Genomic DNA, 21,334 nt, shown 5'->3' with positions numbered 1-21,334 from the left:
GGCCTTTGCCAGACCCCAAGACTTCGATGCCCTCACAGGTATCTGTACCACTACAGCCTTTCCAAGGCCCCCTGGATGTACTCTGGCGTCCCAGGCTGTGGGACTGCACCGCAGTTGATTTGGGCGGGGGGGGGGGAGGATCCTTGAGGTCTGGGAGAGGTAACGGGTCAACCAACTCCTTGTTTCTCGCTCGGCCAAGGGTATCTCTAAGGAGGCTCTGTGGATGGATGAGGATGCGGGCCAGAGACAGTGGAGAGGCAAAAGCTCTAGCCTCATGAGCTGGGGGGGGGGGGGGCAGGAGGGAGCAGCTGTGGGGACCTGCAGGCACTGTCTGCACAAAGTTGTGATCTGAGGCATACACGGTGTGCATGTTTGGGGTGGGTCCTAGTCTGGGGGGAGGAGGTTGCCAACCCTTCCATGATGCAGAGCACTGAGCTTTCAGGGCTGTTTCCTGCCTCTCCCCACCCCCCCCCCCAACCCCCAGAAGGCTCCAAGCCTTGTTCCCCCTGAGCGACTCTTTCACTACTTAGCAATGGAGACAATTTACATAATGCATCGAGTGTGAGAGCAATAATGGCTGGGGAAGCAGGGTGCCCGTTAGCAGCTCCTCCAGTGGCTTCTTGGGAGGGAAAATACCTGCTCCCACACCATTGCCTCCTCCTTTGCAGAGCTGGGCTGTGAGGCTACTGGGAAGCAGGCCCTTTAAGTGCTCAGCAGCTGCCAAGAAGGGCCCAGAAAAGATGTGCCAGACCCGGGGACGGACGGGGACTGGAGCAAGCTCAGGACACAACTGCAGCACGAGGAAGGAAATTTCCAAGGCGTCTAAGTTTGGAACACAAATCCATCTAGCCATGCTCCTGGTGGCCCGCCACCCCTGCTGGGCCTGGGACCCTGCACGAGGTGCCTTCCTGGGGGAGGAGGCTACTCTGGCAGGCAGGAAGCCTCATCCCGGAGGCAGGCAGCCACGGAGCAAGGCTGCAGCTGCCCCAGGAAGCGGTCATGTTCAACACACAAAAGGCAGCCACGGGAGGGGGAGAATGCATAAAAATTACTGGCACGGTAATTGCTTTTTATATAAACGTTCTTTTTAAAAGTCTCCCCCCCCACCCCGCACACACACAGTGTGAAAGTCCCTCTTTCAAAAAGAATAAATTCACCAACACACCAATTTATTCCATGCCTATAGATGGGAGCATAATGAAGGCTCCATCAACACCTGATCAAGAGGCAAGTGGCTGCCACTTGACCCAGCTTCCGGGTTTCACTGCACCGTAATGTAGTGGGCTTGTTGCAGGGGACGGGGGGGTCCTCAGAGGGGCAACCTGATGGGGTGTCAGGCTTGCTAGCCAAGAGTTAGCACGAAGCCCATCGGTGTCTCAGGAGCCTTGCTTTAAATAGGGGCTGCTGGGCAGGGGCCGCTACAGGGAGAGGCAAGGGACTATGGGAACCCGGGGAGGGGGGCAAGGAGACGCTCGCTCACTAAGGAGAGGAAGGAGGCCTTACACAGGCTTCTGGGGATGGAGTCTGCTGGCAGGACATAATGGAGGAAACGGATGGTAATTAGGAGTGGTAATTGTCCCATGCTGTATGGAAATCCCCTCGTGGAAACTCCGGTCCTGCTCAAAGCTTGCAGGTACCCAAGCCTCTTGTCCCACCTTCGGGGAAGGTGTGTTGCCACAGCTGGCCCAAGAAAAGCCCGGCCACACCCACAGATGGTGAGATTGAATTAGTAGGCCTGGAGCCTGGAGATAAGGCTCCTCCTGTCCAATGCCCTCCCCGCCCCCCTTACCAGCCATATCTCCTCCTCTGTGGCATGGAACAGCGTTCTCGCTGCCCAGCTTTTGTGAACATTGGAGTGAGGACGATAAGAAGTACCCCGGGCAAGGCCTGTGATCTCCACTGTGGGGTCGTTTCATCCGTCTGAGTCTCAGGGTACAAACACACAGCCGATGGCATTCTGCCTCCCACGGCGGGGCGGCTGAGCAGGTAACCATGGCGGTGGGAAGGGGAGGGGGAGGAAGGGGAAAGGGGGGCCGCGAACGTGTGCTTTTCACACATAACTTCTCAGCTGTGCTAATGAATCCGCTAAGTAGTTCTTGCCTGCTTGGGTGACACGCAGCTCTCCACACCTGCCTCCTTCAGCCCCACCCTACCCTGTACACGCCTGTACACCCCTCCACAGGCAACGCTAGAACCACACATCCGTCCATGTCCTCACACGCTCACCTGGTCACCATCACACATGTGGCCACGCGTGCAAACATGACCACTCCCTGCTAAGAACCCACTCACCTGTTTACCCCACATAGATTCCCACGCTCTCTTCTACACACACACACACACACACACACACACACACACACACACACGCATTGCTCACGTGCCCGTCAGCATCCTTCATGCCTTGAACTCTCTTCCACGCACAACGATCCAGCCCCATGGCCACCTCACACAGGCTTTGGCAGGCCAGACATGGTGTCTCGCAGTGACTCATGCCAGCCATCTGCAGGTCTGAACCAGGTCTGATTGCCAGAGTTCAGGTAGACTCTTGGAAGGCCTGAGCATAATCCTGTCCCCTGGCCTTAGATCTCCATACACCCATATGATAGGATTACCAGAGGTTTCTGGCAGCCTGTGTGCACCCGTAGAAGGCAAAGGCTGACAGGTGCAGGGAGCCTTAGATGCCACTGGCCCCAGCACCGATGGGGGGTGGGGGCTTCGGAGGAAGAGAGTTTGTGGGGATCTGGAGAGGTGAGTGAGAAGAGCCACAAGGAGATTTGGAAATAGAAATCTAGGGAAGGCAAAGGGAAAACAAGGAAAGCTGGAAAGCCTAAGGAAGGCTCTCTGCTAACCCTGAATAGAGCCACCCACCTGGGCAAAGACTTGAAGGCATTCTAGCATCGTTAGCATCAGCCTGATATCTAGGTAGCCAGCACATCTCTGCAGCCAGCTCTTCCCCGCCCCCCGGGGGGGGGCTCTTCTACATACCCCAAATCCTCTATTTCTTCTCAAATAACAATCAAGGGCTGTAGCCGGAGCTTGGACCCACAGGCATGCTTCCCCAGGGAGCTGGCATCAAAGCTCAACCCTGACGCACTGGTCTCAGTTTCCCCAGATGGGGCTAGACGGTGCCTGCCTCAGTCTCTCCCTCTATATGGGACAGGCTAGCTCCCCCTTTGGGTCTCAGGCGCTGGGAAAGAGGCACAGGAAACAGCGAGTGTGTAGCTGTGGCTCTGCCGTGTTCTCCCCACATGAAACCTCTGCTCACAAAGAGCGGGCGGCGGCACGCGGGAAGGTGGGAGGGAGGCCACACGAAGCCTCCATTTCCTGCCTGGTTGTGGTAAATGTTGCTCATGCGGCCCCTGGGGCCAGCTGTGGTTTGTCAAAACCAATTACTTCTCTGCCTCTGCCAAGTGCTTGGGGCTCCATGAATCTGAGTCAAGCGTCCCCTTGGCTGCCACAGATCCAGTGGAGGAAGGGGGAGCCAGGCAGATCAGGTCACTCATCCCCCTCGGCCCAGCATGGAAACCCATGGGACCCTCCATCCCCCACCTTCTACCCTGCCCCCCCCCACCCCCTGGCCCGGTAGTCTTCAGAGACGGATGCAGAAGCTAGGGGAGGGGAGCAGACCCTAGCCACCTGCAGAAGCTAGTAACTAGCACTAGGTCCTCATGGGAACCGAGCTTTCCCATCCTGATGCAAGGCCAGCCTCCTCGGTGAGGGGGGGGAAACGACCCAATAGGAGAGCCCCCCAAAATGTTCTTCCTCAGTGTGTGGGAGGTTGGCACGGGGCGGGTGGGTGGATGTGGTCCTTGCTCTAGGAAAGTTGGATAGACAAAGCCCCTACGTCCCCAAGTTGGGAGGGGAATGGTTGCTCCCGCGGCAAGGCCGAGGATTCCAGAACAGCATTCTTCAAGGGCTGTGGCACTGTCTGCCTGGGGCACAGGCTCTTCTCACAGCCTCAAACACTGTCTCATACTGACAACCAGGGGCCTCTGGTCAGTGATTCCTCCAGAGATCCCAGGCGCTGCCAGCCCTCAAGCACCCCGGATCTTATCCCTGGCCTTGGTCATGCCACTCGCTGACCTACCAATCTCTCGGTCCCTTCGGACCTGGGGACAACCCAGAGCTCCGTGACTCTGTACCATCCCCACGTCTACACCAGCCAAGCTCCCGTGTCCTTCAGAGATAAGCTGCTGACTTGTTGGCTAATTGGAGAGACCGACTCAGGGCCACCCAGGGTATTGGGTTCTGACATCTGCCACCTGCTCCCCACAGTGCCTCTGCAACTGGCTCCCCAGATGCTCTGGCCAAAGAAGCCACTGCCCCTGCACGGGGCCTCTCTCAGCTGGTGGCCTTCCTGCCTTTCCTAGTGAAAGGTCCCTAAAGTCCTAGCCTGAGCCAAGCAGAGCGGGTGCCTTGGGCATCAGAACTTTCCAGAACTGGGACCGACCCCTACTGTTGCTGGCGACTGACACTGGGAAAGGGAAGGACTCTATCTGTCACCTTTCTTGGCCAGCTGCGCTGAGACCATCCCATCTTCCATGAGGACAGACAGTTTGGATCCCGACTCACAGGTAGGGGACAGAGGCTCAGAGAAGCAGAACAACCACGTCCCAGAGTACGCAAGAGAAAGCAGATCACGCCTTCAAAAAGCACAGGCATGCATCAAACACTTCTCCTCCAAGCTGCTCTCCGTCCCCTGACAACCGACCTTGAACATGCCCTTACAGTGACCTCCTAGCTCATGCTGAAAGCCAGAGGCCACTTTCCCTGTGCCGGCATCACCAGCTGATCCAATTCAAAGACTCTCTCTCTCTCTCTCTCTCTCTCTCTCTCTCTCTCTCTCTCTCTCACACACACACACACACACACACACACACACACACACACACATACACGTCCCCCTTCTTTCCCTTGGACTCCACAGAAACCTGGGCAGCCCTTCCCTGATGAGGTTATCCAGAATCTCTGAAGCCTCCCTTCCCCAACCTTTCCCCACTGAGAGCCCGGAGCCAGAGATAAGTGCTGGCATCTGCCCAGCCCCCTCTGGGCCTTCTGAATCATTGCTCCCTCTACCTGCTGCGAGGCTGTCCAGACATAATACCTTACACTTCCAGGATGGGGGGGTCTGGCCACCCTGGAGGCCAGGCCTTAGTGCTCTTGGCAGAGCTGCTAGGGTAGGAAAGTCTCCAGATAACTAGCACCCAAGACAAGGGGTTGCCAGGTTGTACCCAGGACCCTAGACTAGAGCAAGGGTCCCCAGGACCGCTGGTCCTCACCGCAGCCCTCTCTCCAGTGTGATATGTGGAAGGATAGGTGGACTGAAGTCTAGCTGTCCATCATGGATTAGACAGCTTTGGGGCGGGGGGGAAGAAGAACAAGAAGAACACTTCAAAAACGAATTAGAGGGGCTGGGGATATGGCCTAGTGGCAAGAGAGCTTGCCTCGTATACATGAGGCCCTGGGTTCGATTTCCCAGCACCACATATACAGAAAACGGCCAGAAGTGGCGCTGTGGCTCAAGTGGCAGAGTGCTAGCCTTGAGCAAAAGGAAGCCAGGGACAGTGCCCAGGCCCTGAGTTCAAGGCCCAGGACTGGCCAAAAAAAAAAAAAAAAAAAAAACGAATTAGAAATTTCCTGTAAGCCTCAGTGGAGAGTGTGCATTTTGGGGGTGGGGAAGGAGAGGGAGGGGCGAGGGTCAGCAATCATTTCTCGTCCAACTCCAGTCTCCACACAGTTCTCAGGACAGCACTGCACCCCTTACAGTGGAGGGTGGGTGGCCTTTCAGCACGTGGACCAGGGAAGGGGAGAGTGAAGAACGGTCTAGCCTGGGGGAGGGGTGGGGTGGGGTAGGGTTGGGGAGAAGGAGAGAGAAGAGATCTAGGAGGGACCTGGCCAGGCTCCTGTGTGCCGGCCCTCCCTATACCCAATTATACTCGCGCCGCGGCCTCCTCACGTTTCAGACACCCTCCCAGGAGCCCCCCTCAGCCCCGTGCATCCCCGCTGGGTGCCGAGCAAGAAGACCATATGGAGGGAATAATAAGACAATTAACTTTCCATTAAAGAATAATATATGTGGGTTTTTACGGAGGCAAGCGACAGCAATCCCTACCCAGTGGCATATTTCACACTCGAACCCCCCCACCCTCTACCCTGACGCGCCCCACATCCCCGATCCATCGTCTGTGCCGGGAGATGGCAGGGTGCCATTGGGCCTCGTGGGGAAGTGGTTGGATGGAGGAGGGCTGGGGTCCCGCTGGGGTGGCGGCTCCCTGGGGAAGGGGCTGGGAGGGGCTTGGGTGGATTTGCTCCATTCGCTGGGGCAGTCCATGAGAGTCTCACGTGGGTGAGGGTCTTCCCAGCCAAGGATCTGCTGCTTGCCTGTCTGGGGGCTCATGAAAACCCCAGTGCCCTGGTGGGAGGGAAAACAGTGAAGTCTGGGGGTCACAACCTCTGTGCTCCACTTGCCTGGCCCTCCCAGGGCAGCTGCATTTCCACAGCACCTTTTCTGACCCTCTGGGTTTCCGGGGTTCCTCCTCCCCGCCCCGCCTCCAGCCACTCCCAGGCACTGCTAACTTCACCCTGGATGTCCAGAGAACATCTTCCTCAAATTGGGGACAGACCACAGCCTTAGCCAGTACCCCTGGAACTGGAATGTGAGTGTCTGGAAGTGTCACCCCGAGAGCAGGAAGAGTCCTTCCTCAAAGGCACCCATAGAGGGGTCCCGTCTGGCCTCCCTGCTGCCTATGGAAGGGTCCCCTCGATGTGTCCAGACTTTGATCCATACCGGGAGACAGCGCCAGATGCGGTACTCTGCAAATATTATTTACCCAAGCAGATGGCTTGCAGGAATGGCCAGGGGGCCGACAAGACAGGCTGGCTCAGAAACGCCCTTCTTGGTACATCCCCACAAGAGATGGAGACCCGTGGACAGCACAGGCCTGAATCACCATTACTGCTCAGAGGGGCACCGTGTGGGAGGACGGCCCGGGACTTGGGGCCTGAGGTCCCTAAGTCCTGGGGTCTTGCCCTGTGTGGAGGTAGCTCAGTCCTCCAGGGAAGGCGCTCCCTAGGATGGTTCCTCTGCCTTGATACCCCTCTTCCACTCATGGCTGCTTGGGCTCTAGGAGGACTGGCTGGTGGAGGTAAGGTCATAGCAACAGGGGAGGCAGCCTGGGATACAGGTAAAGTGACAGGCCATTTCTGTGGTAGCCGGTAGTCCCTAGGCCATAGCTACCCCAGAAGTCTGCTCCCACCCAGGTTGGGCCAGGCAGCCTTCCCTCACTACCACCAGCTTCCAAGGAGGTCCATCCTAAGGCTGGCACACCTGATGGGCCCACTGGCTATTCCTCATGTCTTCTCGATCATCTCCTGCTTTGTTTTCTCACAAGAGCCCCAGAACGGTTCCCCTTGCCCCCAGCAGGAAGGGAGTCGGCGCCGGGCTGCACCCGGTCTGGGTGACCTCAGCATCAGAGAAGAGAGACAGGAGCTACCCTTCTCCACATCCTCCCTCAGCACCCCCAGGAACCTGATGAATTATTCATCCTGATCATCCTCATTATGCAAATAAGCTCAGAGCCTAAGCATATGCTCACCCCCAGGATGGGGACAATATGGTGCTGTTGGGGGAGGGTGGAGATGGGATTCAGGGGAACTGGAACCGTCCTGAGGGCTCTAGAAGGAGCTACAGTTTTGTGACCTGTTCAGGGCGAGAGTGGGCCAGGGATGGGGGTGTTGAGCTGGGGTACCCAGGGGGCATGGCGCAGGGCCATCCGCCTCATCAAAGGCTTGGAAATGGACAGGGAGCACCAGGACCCAGCAGGAGCTTGGGTTCCCTGCTGGGCCCAGGAGGAAACACAGTGGAGTCTTCCAGGACAGCCCCCCCCCACCCCTATCCCCCACCCCCGCTACCCCACCAAGATAGGCCACACTTTCCAACCTGTAAATGGGCCACAGTCTGCCCCCAGCCATGCTCCCATGGGGTTGTGGTGAGGTCAGGAGGAGGAAAATGCCAAGGCAAGGAGAACGCTCCCAAATGCCACGGTCTGCAGTTTCTGGTCTCTCACAGCTGCCAGCCCTCGAGGCTCCAGGCACCTTGGGGGTGGGGTAGCCTCGAAGATGAGAGCAGGCAGGGAAGGTAGTCATGGGAGAGGAATCGACACCAGATTACCCAAGTGGCAGGTATTTGGGGGCACTCGGATCATCTCGGGGGGGGGGGGCCCTGAGGAAGGGTAACCCCATTGAGAGCCGGGGCTGTCATCAGCTTGGTAGAGCTGGTGTCCCGGTTCCTGACAGCCGGTCAGGGCTCCAAACATCCTCCTGACCTATCAATGCCAGCATGGGTCTGCACACAGGTCCCTCTCACGTGTACTGCAAGGGAGACACGGTGTAAGGGGTCATCAGGTACGCAAGCCAGCCACTGGCTGACGCCTTATTCCCACAGGATCACCCTCTTCCTCTAGAACCCTTTACCTGTTCCCTACTCCATCCCCACACCTTGGCAGAATGCCCTGTGCCAGGAAGCAGTCCCAGAGCTGTCAGCAGGAAGAGGCTGAGGAGGCAAGTGAGAAGAAAGAAAAACTAGAGCAGGACACAGCCGCTGGAGAGCTGGCAGCCTTGGGCAGCCAAGGGGCTGCCGGGAGACCTGGAGGCTGGGTCAGCACTTCTCTGCCTGCCTGCTACCACCAGCATGGCCCTACCCCAGCCAGGTTCTCCACCGCACCAGGCGTATCCTGGTCACCCTACTAGGAGAGGAAGCGCAGCAGGAGCCTGGGCGGTACCCGGGAACAGTCGTCAGGAACCTGGGCCCCAGCCTCAGCTCCCCGTCAAGGCAGCTATTGCAAGAGTTTGGTCCTAGCTGGGTGGATGGAAGGGCCTAGAACCACTCGAGAACCATCCACACGGAAGGAAGTACATTCTGGGAATGGAAATGATCCATGAAGGAAATTTAAAGTTGGTCTGCGGTTTAAATAATTTGATCAGCCTACCCACCGCCATTCTCAACACTTTGTCCTGGAGGCAGACCATCCTAGCCGTGCCATGAGCAAAGGATGATGACCAGAGAGAGAGAGAGAGAGAGAGAGAGAGTCCCGGTCTCATCCCGGGCGTACCGTGCCAGCGTTCCGTATCTAGCCCTCACTCTCCAGGAAGCTACTCGTTCAGAGAGATCACATCTCAGGCACCAAGTGTGCGCACTCTTTTCTCGCAAACAAGCATGCAGGGTCTTGAGTGGTCCGTGAATACAAAACGAACAATGCCCTGGAACGGAGCATTCAAAGCCAAAAGGATTTTGAACAGATGCACATCCAATGTCCCGATATGAAACTTGGAAAAGCGGAGGCGGCCGTGTTCCAGGGAACTACCCATTCCTTCACCAACCTGCATGGGCTACACTTGGCAGTGCCCACTTACGAGCCTGGTGAAGGGCTGAGTGCTATTCCTGAGCCTAAATTGACTTCTGTTCCGGAACAGCTTTTCATACAGTGCTTTCTCTGGAAGCCGTGCTGGCTTCCAAGTGCAGCTGAGTCATTGAGAGTTCACAGGAAGAGTGAAACGGGGGCTACTGCAGCTCCAGATCAGCAACTAAGAATGGGAGGGGCAGAGACCTGGGCCTTTGTGTGGGGGAGACCAGAGCAACCTGGTGGTTCAGACCTCTAGACCTTGGAAGGGGGGGTCTCTCCCTCCCCATGATGTTACCCCCTCATCAGCCACCTCTAATTAGTCCCCTTTGTGCTAGGGATGCTACATTCACAAGCAATGTTAATACAACCATCACCCCCTCTTTCCTGCTAGAAGCTGAGCATGAAAAAAAGGACCCAGCACAACCTGTATGGTCCCTGCCCTCTCAGAGGCCTGACCTAGCCTTGACCAGAAGGGATTATAAGAACACATTGGGGGTATCACTGAACCCCCGGGGAAGGGGTGGTCTAGACTCTCAACTGGATCCCCGACTTCCCTGCTGTTTCCAGGTCAGCTGCGGGCAGGAAATCTCCACGGGTTCCCTATTCAGTGCTGCTAAAGACCTGCCCCACACATGCCCCATCAGAGAGATCGCTGGGAAGCCCACCTCTGCGTGTCCACAGAAAGAGCGACAGCTCCGAAGCCCGTGGCCTGACAGCAACACATTTTGCAGCCTTCTGGGGGTGACGGATGATCTGCTCTTCACATCACTATTTCAAACATTAACATAATCTCCCAGGATGAATGTGGTCGGCTGGCGACTAATCAATCACCCTCCAGCACCTTGATCCCTCATCCTGCCGGCACTGCCAAACGCAGGCCCGCCGCTCCTCAGGCTCATCGCTCCTCCTCGAGGTCTATCTAGTGCCCTGAGCACCAGCCCTGGCCCAGGGCTCGCTTGGCCTGGCCATGCCACTGGCTTTGTAGTCAAAGTACCTTGGGTTTCTACACATGCTACAAGCACTGGTCCCAAGTCAGGTGCTGCCTCAAACACAGAGCCCACCCCACCCCCAAATCTGGAAAGCTGGAAAGCTCCAACATTCTCCCAGGGGTAAGGGCTATCAGAACCATTAGGCTACCCCTGTTACCTCAAAAAGCAAAGACCAAGACCCAAGGAGTCGCTGATTCATGTGTAGGGGTACCCTACCATAGCTGAGGCTATCTTAAGGATACCACATCTTTCTCACTCCTTATTTCCGAGTCCTTTTCCAAGTAGGAACATCCTTTCCTCGTTCCTACTTGGAAAAGGACGTCTGGAAGAAAAGTAAACGTGCCGGGCTTACCTCACGGAGCTGCTGGACACCTCCAAAGATCCTCATCACGCCGTCAATCTCCTGCTCCAAGCGCCTGGCCCAGTGCTGCATCCTGTGTACAAAGAGAGAGAGAGAGAAAGAGAGATGTCAAAAGGATCCATTTAGAGCTGCAACAGCCCAGCCTCTGCCCCCCAGGGGGGACCAGGGCAGCGGCTCACTCAACCTAATTTTCACCAGAGGAGAAACAGAGGAAAGGAGCCAGAGTATGCCTGTGAATCCCCTTTGAAGTCCAGCCTGGTGGCCTAGGCACTCCCCCCCTTCCCCCCCCCCCCACACCGATGGGCAGCCAGGGAGGAGAGAGGAGTATATTGTAACTGCACCAAGGGAGTTGAATCGCTCTAAGAAGTCTGCAGGGAGGCCATTTTTCACTGTGAAGAGCCAGCCCTTGATGTTGCAGCTCTGAACAAGGGAACTTCTGGGTACCAAGGAGGAAGGAGGTATGAGATGGGGCCCCGGGGAAGGGGAGGAAATACCATGTCAACCTCTCTGGTTTATCTGAGTAGTAGTCATGGGGAATGTCCACCTCAGAGTCCTCTAGTGGATGGATGCTCTTTGCTGGATGTGTAGCATGGGCCCACCCATGGGTGGGAACACAACTCTGCCCTTTTTCTGGGGGGGTCTAGTGGACCCTATGAATTTTTCCCCTGAGCCCCAAGCCTGGGCAAATCTCCTTCACACGGATGATACCCTAGACCCCGCCGTGTCTCCACATCCTCCTCTGGAATGTTGGGACAATTTGGGACCCTCTCTTAAGAGTGTCACAGGAACACACGAGAACAGAGGAAAGGTGCAGAACAGGACTGTGTGGACGACCAGTGAGACTGGCGGTCATATGTCATCTCAACCCCCCCATACCCAGGAACGAGGAGGAGTATCTAGAAAGCAACCGGGGTTCAAAGCTGTGACCCTCTCCTCCAACAGTGCCAGATTCGATGCGCTCTCACGGGGCCAGCCCAGAGACGCCACCCACACTAACACACACGCTCTCAACTGGCGACCAAAGACACCCCCACTTCCCTTCTGCTTGTCGCCCGTCTAGAGAGAAGGCAGGTGACACCAGGAGAGTTACATCTGGCCTCAACACCCCTCCTTGGGCCTGCCACCGCCTCTAGTGTCTGCCATGAAGCTAGGACCCTCTCACCCTGGCCTCCCTGGGTCACCCCGGCCTCCCTTCCCCATGTTCTTCCTCAGGCCTTTGGCTGGGGGGCTGGGCCCATGTCATTGTGTGTGCCCAGGTCGGTTGGCATGGGAACTCAGAGCAGGAGGCGGGCAGATCACTAATTGCAATTTGCCAAGCTGAATGTCAGGACTGTGATGGGGAGGTAAAAAAAAAAAAATCAACATCAAAAGAAAGAGGTATTAGCTTTGGCTTGTTGCTAGCTGAGCCGCAGCCTGACTCCTACTTTCCCTCTCCATCAACAGGGGAAAAAAATCTCACCCTGAGTCCAGGTGGAGGCTAGGCTGCAGGCTGGGCTAAGAAGGGCAATTAGGCTTTCACTGGCAGCCTGGAGAGGGCAAGGCACTGTAGAAGACAGAGCCTTCTTAGCCTTGCCACAGGCCACCAGGCACTGATGTCTTGGCCCTGACTGCGGGTGGACAATGTGGCAGGTGGCTCTTTGTGATCCAGAGATATCAGAACCCTGGGGGGACAAATACAGGGATGGACTGTCACATAGACCTGGATCTCGCCAGGCTGGTAGGTGACAGACAAGTGGGCAGGGTCATGGATGTGATCTTCACAGGGCTCTGCCCCAGCCCCAACTCTGACTTCAACCATTCACTGGTCTACAGGACAAAATGCCAGTACTTCCTGGATTCATGTGTACAAGAACACCTACAATGTACAAGTGCCAGCACATCCCATACCCATACTCTCTCTCCTCTCTCCTCTCTCCCCCCCTCTCTGCTTCCACCCTCATAAAGAAGCAAATAGAGTCACCTCCAAATTATAAACGAGGAAACGGAGGCAAAGAAAGTCTGAGTGATCTGTTCAAAGACCATCCATCCAGGAAAGCATGGATACAAGACTTGTCCTAGAAATGTACTGGAATCTCAAGAGACAACACACATGACCTGACTGTCACCATCTCCTCTCCACTCTGAACTCAGCACCATCACCTGCAGAGCTTAAAACCCGGGAACAGTGACACCGCAGAAATTGGCATTGGTCTCCCCCTACCCAGAGGAAATTGACATTTACCCTCATGCCCGCTGATTTCACCTTGGTCTGTGAATTCTTTCCTTGCATTGCTTATAGGTCTCTCTGTGTCTGGGAACCCAATAGATAAAAGAAAACTAACAGGGAGAACAGACATGGATGCCAAGTTTTCATTTTGCTCAGGCAACACATTATTAATATAATCACCATCATTTCATGTAAAAAAAAAAAGCCTATTTCAACACTAAGATAATTTTTTAAAAGAACCATGGGCTGGGAATGTGGCCTACTGGTACAGTGCTCGCCTCCTATACATGAAGACCTGGGTTCGATTCCTCAGCACTACATATATAGAAAACAGCCAGAAGTGGCACTGTAGCTCAAGAGGCAGAGTGCTAGCCTTGAGCAAAAGGAAGCCAGGGACAGTGCTCAGGCCCTGAGTCCAAGCCCCCCCCCCCAAAAAAAAAAAAACGAAAGAAAGAAAAGAACTAGATCTCAGGATAACATCTGATATTCCTCCTAAGACACATACATACATACTCCCTTCCTCGACCCCAGCGCAGTGCCCACTAGCATAAGGTCAGAGAAAACAAGTCACCTATTCTTCACCTAAGTCGAATCCAATTGTGAAGGCAGTATGTGTGTCCCAGAGTTAAAAGGGACATGGTGGACAATTCATTTCACTGTCACAGAGATATGACTTGGATTTTGTGGGGGTTTAGGGTTTGGCCAGTGTCCTGGTGCTGGCTGCGTGTGTGTGTGTGTGTGTGTGTGTGTGTGTGTGTGCTTGTGTGTGTCACACGGACACTGAGAAAGCCAGCAGGTAGCTAGGCCCATAGCTTTCCCTCCTGGAAGCTGGAGATGACACCCACCCACCAAGCCAATTCAACCCTGGGAAAGCAGGGCCAGGCTTGTTCCTCCCCCAGGAAGGTGGTAGGGGCTCTGGAAGAATGAAGGGTCGGTGGGGGGGGTGGCGGTAACCTAAGGATCCATGGCCCTGCTGGGACAAAAGTAAGCTGACCAAACTCTGCCCATGTTCCTGTTCACCTGGTCCACAAGTGCCCAGATTTGCCCCAATGCCTCCTGGCTGAACAGCGCCTGGCCATGGGCTGCACCCACTGGCAGAGAGATCTGTCTACCTGCTAGCTCCCCACATCCCGTGAATTCCCATGCTTTCCACGGAGATGTCACTGCTTATCTCTAAGTGCTTGTAAGTGTCAAATTAGCAAGACAGTCAAGGAGAGAGTGTCTTAGCAGAGACAGTGCAGCCAAGGGCTGCATGTGTTCCGCGGCTGGTACAAGCTGGCAAAGCTGGGGACGGAGCAAAGCAGCCCCATTTCACAGATGAGAGAACCAAAGCCCTTGGTGAGGGCTTCACAATAACACTTGCCTTCCTAGCTTTGTAAGTTCCATGAGCCCATCTCTTCAGAACAAAGTCTCTGGAAAGCCTCGGGGCGGGGGCGGGGGTGGGGGTGGAGGTGGAAGAGGCTGCCCCTGCTAGGCTGTGTGACCTCGAAAAGTTCTACTGTTTCTCCCCACAGACAGACACACTGAGTGAGCCTCAGCTTTCCTATCTGCCAGCAGGGTTAATCATGACTGGCTGGGTAAGTGTAGACGGGTAGGATTATTGCTGAAGGTTCGGGGTTCATCCTTAAGATCTGAGGGCCACTCGGTGCTCAGAAAAAATCAGTGGTTTCTGTCACCAAGTAGAGGGTGTGTGTGACCAAAGGTAGGATACCTCGACAAAGGCCCGGCAAGCCGAGGCAGCCTCTCAGGAAACAAAATGTGCTATGGGATGCCAGAGATGGGGTTCAGAACTGAGAGCGGGGTGGGGGGGGCGGGGAGAATGTCACCATCCAGAAAGAAAGCTGAGAGGCTTACATTCGGGGCAAGGAGCTGAGGGTGAGGACCCCTTTATTCGAGATTGCAGCTGGTGAGCTTTTGGGCCACACTGCACTCAGGTTGTGGGGGGCGGGGAACCCCTCAGCTCTGAGGCCAGCTGCAAATGCTCATTGGTTTGCAGGGGAGGGGAAGGGAGGAGGAGAGGGGGATGAGGAGGTGAGGAGAGGGATGTGGGGGTGGGGAGGGGGAAGAGAAAGAGTCCATGTGCAGATGCGGCAGGCATAGATTTAAACTGTTGCCAGTTGTTAATTTTATATGTGAAGTTGTTGATCAGAATGTGATTTAATTGTACAGTATAATCCGGGCTTTTGGAATAAATTATGCAGAAAACTCATCTATAATTAAACAAATCAAAAAACCAGAGACAGGTGACACTGCAGGTTCACCCTCAAAGGGCACGGACGGAGTGTGGGCGGCTGGACCCCATAGAGGGGACAGAGAGGAAGGGAGGGAGTCTTTGCACAAGAACAGGAGGAGGCGGGCCTGGGGAAGGCCAAGGTAGGGAAGGGGTGAAGGGCTCAGAGCCCCAAGTTCTGCCTCTCCGGGCACTTCCTCCCCAGATATGACAGCAATTAGGGCCTCCACGGCCCTGCTGCCTTTACTGGGTTGCCTGTCTGGTTAAACCGTGTTCCACCAGGAGCCTCCGCTTAGCAGGGCAGCCATGGCGTGTAGAGACAGAGGGTGGATGCTGCGGGGGGCAGGGGGGGGGAGGGACGGCAGGTGAAGAATGGTGGAAATAGGACAGGACTCTACTGGGGCAAGGGGGGGTGGGGAGGGAAGAACAGGCAGAGCAGAAGCCGCTTGCTGCCACAGGCGAAGTGAACCAAGCCTGGTGACGGAAGCAATCATTTAAAATAAAATGCCACTTCATGATCCTGATTATATTTCAGCTGGTTGGCCACCTCCCACCTTGGTGCCTTCACAATCTTTTTTCTTTGGGGGGCGGGTGTGGGGGGAACAGGCCAAGAGGGAGTGTGGCAGATGGAAAGATACAGATGGAAGCAACTCAAGAGACCTGGACAGCATGACCAGGCCAAGGCCCTAGGGGACCATAAGTTGGTGGTGGGCAAGGAGGCTACAACCGCACACTAGCCTGGCAGTCTCTCCAAGTGCCAAGAGCAGCTGAGGCCAGCCCGGGTTAAGCTGGGCTTGGAGCATGGCAGTCCCATGCAGAGGCCCCAAAAAGCTCAAGGGTACCCTCCAGAATTATGGCCAACTTCCCAGTCGGGCTGATGTCCCCTCTGCCTGACTGCCCAGGTCCAATCCCATCTCTCCCAAGTTCTCAATCTAGATGTATGTGTTCGGGCTTCAGTTTTTCCATCTGGGAAACGGAGATCAAATCGACCGTCTTGCCTACCTCCCAAGCCTCAAAAATGAGGCAAGAAAGCTGCCCCAAACAGTCAGGTGTATCTAGGCCCCTCCGACACCAGGGCTGCTACCCACCCTACAGCCTTCTTCCCACAGGCTGAGCCTCTGAGTGGGCTGTGGCCCTTCCCTGCATGGCCTCTGAGAGCCTGGCACACAGAGAAAACAGACATGACCCCTCGTCCTGGGTGAAGCTGGAGGAAGACGTCATCCTCCCAGGGCATCTTGTCTGCTGTCCGTCAACCGAGAATCCATCTTGCCATCTTTCAGGGCTCCGTATTCTGACTTCATCAGTCTGCGAGGGATGGCGGAGCTGGCAGAGGGCAACAGTCTAACCCAGGAGACAGGCCGGCCAAGCCACAGCTTCCGCCTTCAACCACAGGAACCATGGAGGGGAAAGGAGCCAGGGACATCTTTGGGCAGAGTCAAGGAGGCATGAAGCTCCTCTGCCACCAACTCAAAGGCAGGGAAAATGAGGCATATGACTCAAAGGGGACCTATCTGACTTTGTCCATGGATTTTTTTTATTTTTTATTTGGCCAGGCCTGGGACTTGAACTCAGGGCCTAGGAGCTGTCCCTAAGACTCTTTGTGCTCAAGGCTAGTGCTCTACCACTTGAGCTACAGCACCACTTCTGGCCTTTTTTTTTGAGAAGTTTACTGGAGATAAGAGTCTCATGGACTTTTTTGCCCTGGCTGGCTTCGAACCATGATCCTCAGATCTCAGCCTCCTGAGTAGCTTGGATGACAGGCGTGAGCCGCCAGTGTATCGCTCATCCACAGATCTTTTAGAGCAGCACAAAGCTTCCTAGAGCCCCCAACTCCCACCCCATGCACACAGGAGGACTTGAAGACCCCAGGGGGATGGCAGAGAAGCTAGTATGGTTGCCGCTTGAATTAGTCCAAATCCACCAGCCCTGAGTCTACTCCTTCTGTGTGTATCTTGGGACCCTGCCCAAATACTGCTCCTTAATGAGGTTATTAATTATGGGGCTGCCCCTTCCCTCTCTTTGCTGAGAAGGAACTTTTCCTTCTAATTGGTGCTCAGCTGGGAGGGAGCAGGCTTGTGCCTCCCTGCTCAGATGAACAGAAAACAGTCATTGGGCTTTAATTAGGGCACCAGGTCCAGCCCAATATTTACTCTTATCAGTATGCTGGAGGGAAGGATAGGGTGAGGGAAGGAGTAACTGGAGCCAGGGGTGATATTGATCAGGACCGGGAAGAGCCCAGGTGGCCAACTTGGTCCAGAGAGGTATGGAGAACATCCAGGCTCACACAGCAATTGACACAGCATCATCATTGGTGCTAGAGCTTAGGGCCCCGGGCTAAGGGCAGCACAAAAGGAAGGTCCTGGGTGCTCAGGGAAAGGCCTCCACCAGGGGCATGAGGGCTGAGAAAAGGCAAAAGGGGATTCTTCCCAGCAGCAGTTGAAGGACGGTGTTGAAGGTCAAACTGAGCCTGCCTAGTGTTTCTGCTAGTTTTACTGTGTGAGCAGGCCTTAGGCAGGACCCCCTCCTCCAGGCCTGCTCTGGGGTCTTCCAGGGCAAAAAATAAAGCTCCCCTAAGGTGGTCCAGGGAACTGGAACAGCCCTTGTACTGGGGGAGCAGGGATAAGGGGAGCAGGGATGAGGAGGGGCTCAGGTGCCATCTCTCCTGCATCGCCTGCTATGGGACCCACATCTAGGGGCGTGGCCTCTCAGGGCTGTTTCCCACACCTACTCGGGGGCGTGGCCTCTCAGGTCTTGCTTACACCTAGCTCAGGGGCGTGGCCTCTCAGGTCTTGCCTACACCTCATCGGGGGCGTGGCCTCTCAGGTCTGTTTCCCACACCTAGCTCCAGGGTGTGGCCTCTCAGGTCTGTTTCCCCCCCACACCTAGCTCAGGGGGGCGTGGCCCCTTCAGGTCTATTTCCCTCTTTAGCCACACACCCTTTGGGAACTCATGTCTTAGAGGTCTAATCAAGAGCCCTTTTTTTTCCTGGTGACGGCACTGCACTCTCTTAATGAATCTGATTGGCTACAGTTCTCAGAGGGGAAACTGAGGCACAGAGCAACTGAACGAAGTGCCCAGGGTTAATCAGGAGATGTCATGCTTACGCCTCCACAGGACACCTGTCTTGGATGCTCAGTTGTGTGTGTGGCATGGCCACTTGGGCATTTGGTGGGCCAAAGCGGAGACCCTGACCTCCCTCCAGGCCCACGACCCTCCCTTTGTCTCCCCACTTCAGCTGAAGGCCTCTGTCACTGCCCAATGCCCCTGGATGATCAGGATCTTGCTGCTTCTCACACCCACATCCAACTTATCCACAAGTCCTACTGGTTCTATCTTGCCAGTGTGCCCCCTACCTACCACCTCCCCGGTCCCCTGCCTGGTCTGGACAGCCATCATCTCTCCTGGACCAGAAACTGTCAGCTCAATGATGGCTACCTTCTGTCTTGATGTCTCCGCTCTCCCAGTCGGTTCACTTCCACACACAGCCTGTCCCTCGGGTCAGCACCACGCCATACATGCTCATACATACATACAAAGCTCATGGCTTTGGGGGAAAAGCTAAAGTCCAGCCAGTTCCCACAACCCCCGGAGGCCTTGCTGATTTCAGCCCTGGGACTTAACCACATTTCCACCATCACTGCTGTGCCTTCTTCTCTAGCTCCCCACCCCACGCCCCAGGACTTCAAGGACTGTCTGGCAGAATTTACCACCCCCCCCCACTCGCGGGGGACACTGGAACAGCCCACCTCATGGCCCTCTCCCTACCCAGGGAGGAAAACTCCAGATCAGGCCTGGAAGAGGGAGTCCTGAGCCCAGGGGCAGCTCACAAGCAACACAGGGGCCTCCTCAGTGTGGCTCAGACCCAGCCCTAAACCAGCCTGTGCACATTGTACCCTGGGCCCGGAACCGCCTCTCCTCAGCCATCCACAACCCCCTCTTATCTCCTTAGAACTCAGCACACAGATCACCAGCTCAGTGAGCTACTCCCCCACTTTGATCCCCATTTTAAATGGTGGCCCCCCTCCCCAGCAGCCATGAATCTCCCATCTCCAGGGATTACTATTTCAGTTAGCAGTCCTTTCTCCTTTTTATAGGCCCCTCTACCTCGGGCTGTTCTCCCTGAGGGAGGAGGGTTTGGCTTCCCAGCTCCAAGTGACAGACTCTTGTTCACTGAGCAAAGACGCCTTCCCAGAGCCCTAGAGCTCCACGGACCCCCAGCTATCCTGCCCCTAGCCTGTGTGCAGCTGGCCCCACATGCAGACAGACAGCGTGGGCAAAGGAGCCTGCAGGAGGCTGGAAGTGAGGCCCCAGGGCTGGCCCCGGAGGCCTTCCCTTCTCCTGACTCCTCTTGGATATGAATTATTTAGGCTCACTTAGGATGGGCCTGCCCAGGCCCATGGCTCCCTTGCATAATTCATGACTCTCCCAGAAGGCCCACACACGAGCACCGCCACTTCTTCCAGGAAGCAAACATGAAGTACGGAGGGTAAGTGGCCCAAGCCTGGACGGTCTTGCACCCCAACACTGCCATCCTGTCCCCAGCGCAAGCCACCCAACTCTCGATCTACCCCCGCCACACAAGCGTTTGCTCCTTGACACTTGTGGCCTTTGTGCAGGCTCCCCCCAGTCCTCTGCCCGTGCCTCAGTTTCCCCACCTGCGGGCTGGTAGGTGGTGAGCCATACTGCTGGTCTTCAACTGCTGTAGCAGCAGGGTCACCCACCTCTTAAATTCCCTCAAAATCCTAGGTGGAGGTTCCGTTCAGTCCTGCATTGTCACTTTCTATGCTACACGGAGGAAGTTCCAGGGCAGAGATGAGCAGCCACAAATGGTAAGCTCACTATACAGGGGTAGGGGTGAATGGGGGGGGGTGACTCCCTTCTTGAGGTCCGAAATGAAGCCAGCAATAAGCATGGGTCGCCAAGGAGCCAGCACCCAGGTGTCACTGTTTGTGGAGTCCCCAACAGATTCAAGCTGGGGCTCAGCGATGAGCAGGAGGAGCCCTGAGAACCAGCAAGGCTTTGGGGGGGGGGGGGCAAAGCAAAGGGTCCTAGCCAGATTTATCATAGATGGGTGGGTGCCTGCCACCTGCTCCCTGAATCCAGGTGCTGATATAGAGAGTGGGCATTTTTGAGGTCTCCCCTCCCTCAACACCTTTCCCACAGTCAGGCCCATCGAGAACGGAACCCCACTCATGCCCATTTCACACATGGGTAAACTGAGGTCCCTGGAGATGGGCTCTCTCAGTAAGTCTACGCAGCCAGCTACCATGACGGGAGGAGCTGGTCTCACGAAGTGCTGAGTTGGGCTAAGACGCATGTGGAGGTCACCGCGTAGGTCAGAGGGACCCAGGAATGTCGGCTGCCGGCTCCTGCCTGTGGACAGAGCAGCTGTATAGCTTGTCAAGAGGGGTGCACATGTCCCCAACAGCTCCGGTCAGATTCTGTGGTTCGCATGTCCCCATCTCCCCCTCCTGCGCATCCTCCCCACCCCCAGCATGAGTCAAATCCTCGCTGAGCCACAAATAGCCGTCCTCTGTGGACGTCCTCAACATGGCTTCCTGCTTTGAGGAAGAGACCCCGTTAAAGCCTTTTGTCCCCTTTCCCCACCCCACCCCCCACTCAGGGCAGAGACCCTGTGGAATATCACAGACCCCTTGAAGATAAGGAGAACACTTGTTAGAACCCATCTCCGCTCTCTGGCCATGTCCCTTCTCTGCTTGGCTAAGTCACCGGGGAGCCCTCCTTGATTTCTCCGGCCCCTTCCTCGGGTCTGTGGTCCTCACCACACTTTACCAAGCCTAGGTGTCCCCGTCAAGCTTTCTGTACAGCCTAGTTTGTTTGGAGCCTGGCAAAGAGATCTGAAAACACTTGGGGACAGATGTGCCCACACGTCCTCTCCTCCATCAGACCATCAGACCGGGGCCTACCTTGACCACCTCCCTCTGAAGCAGGAGAAGGGTTGAGCTCAAAACAAAGCGCACCCCCCCACCCCCGCATCCAGCAGGGGGCCAAACACCAAGAGGAAACAACCAAGCAGAGCACTGAGGGTTCTGTGTGTCCTTCCTACCAGAGCCCCACAGTACCTCTGGACTAGGTACAGACCAATTCATCCCCACTTTGTGGATGAGATGGTAGAGGCCTGAG

At 55.8% G+C, this 21,334-nt stretch overlaps 1 protein-coding gene across 4 annotated transcripts in view; it reads right to left on the bottom strand.

The window, feature by feature from the left end:
• The window catches only part of Cacna2d2 (calcium voltage-gated channel auxiliary subunit alpha2delta 2), a 123,804-nt gene that overhangs the window by 86,128 nt on the left and 16,342 nt on the right, over positions 1–21,334 (bottom strand). For all 4 annotated transcript variants that reach the window (XM_048334994.1, XM_048334996.1, XM_048334995.1 and 1 more), the window contains exon 2: positions 10,746–10,827. In XM_048334994.1, coding sequence (XP_048190951.1) covers positions 10,746–10,827 — 82 coding nt within the window. The remainder of the gene's footprint in view (positions 1–10,745; positions 10,828–21,334) is intronic.

The sequence above is a fragment of the Perognathus longimembris genome, chromosome 26, assembly GCF_023159225.1.
Source record: "Perognathus longimembris pacificus isolate PPM17 chromosome 26, ASM2315922v1, whole genome shotgun sequence".
Taxonomy (NCBI): Eukaryota; Metazoa; Chordata; class Mammalia; order Rodentia; family Heteromyidae; genus Perognathus; species Perognathus longimembris.
This window is presented reverse-complemented; position numbering and strand designations above follow the sequence as displayed.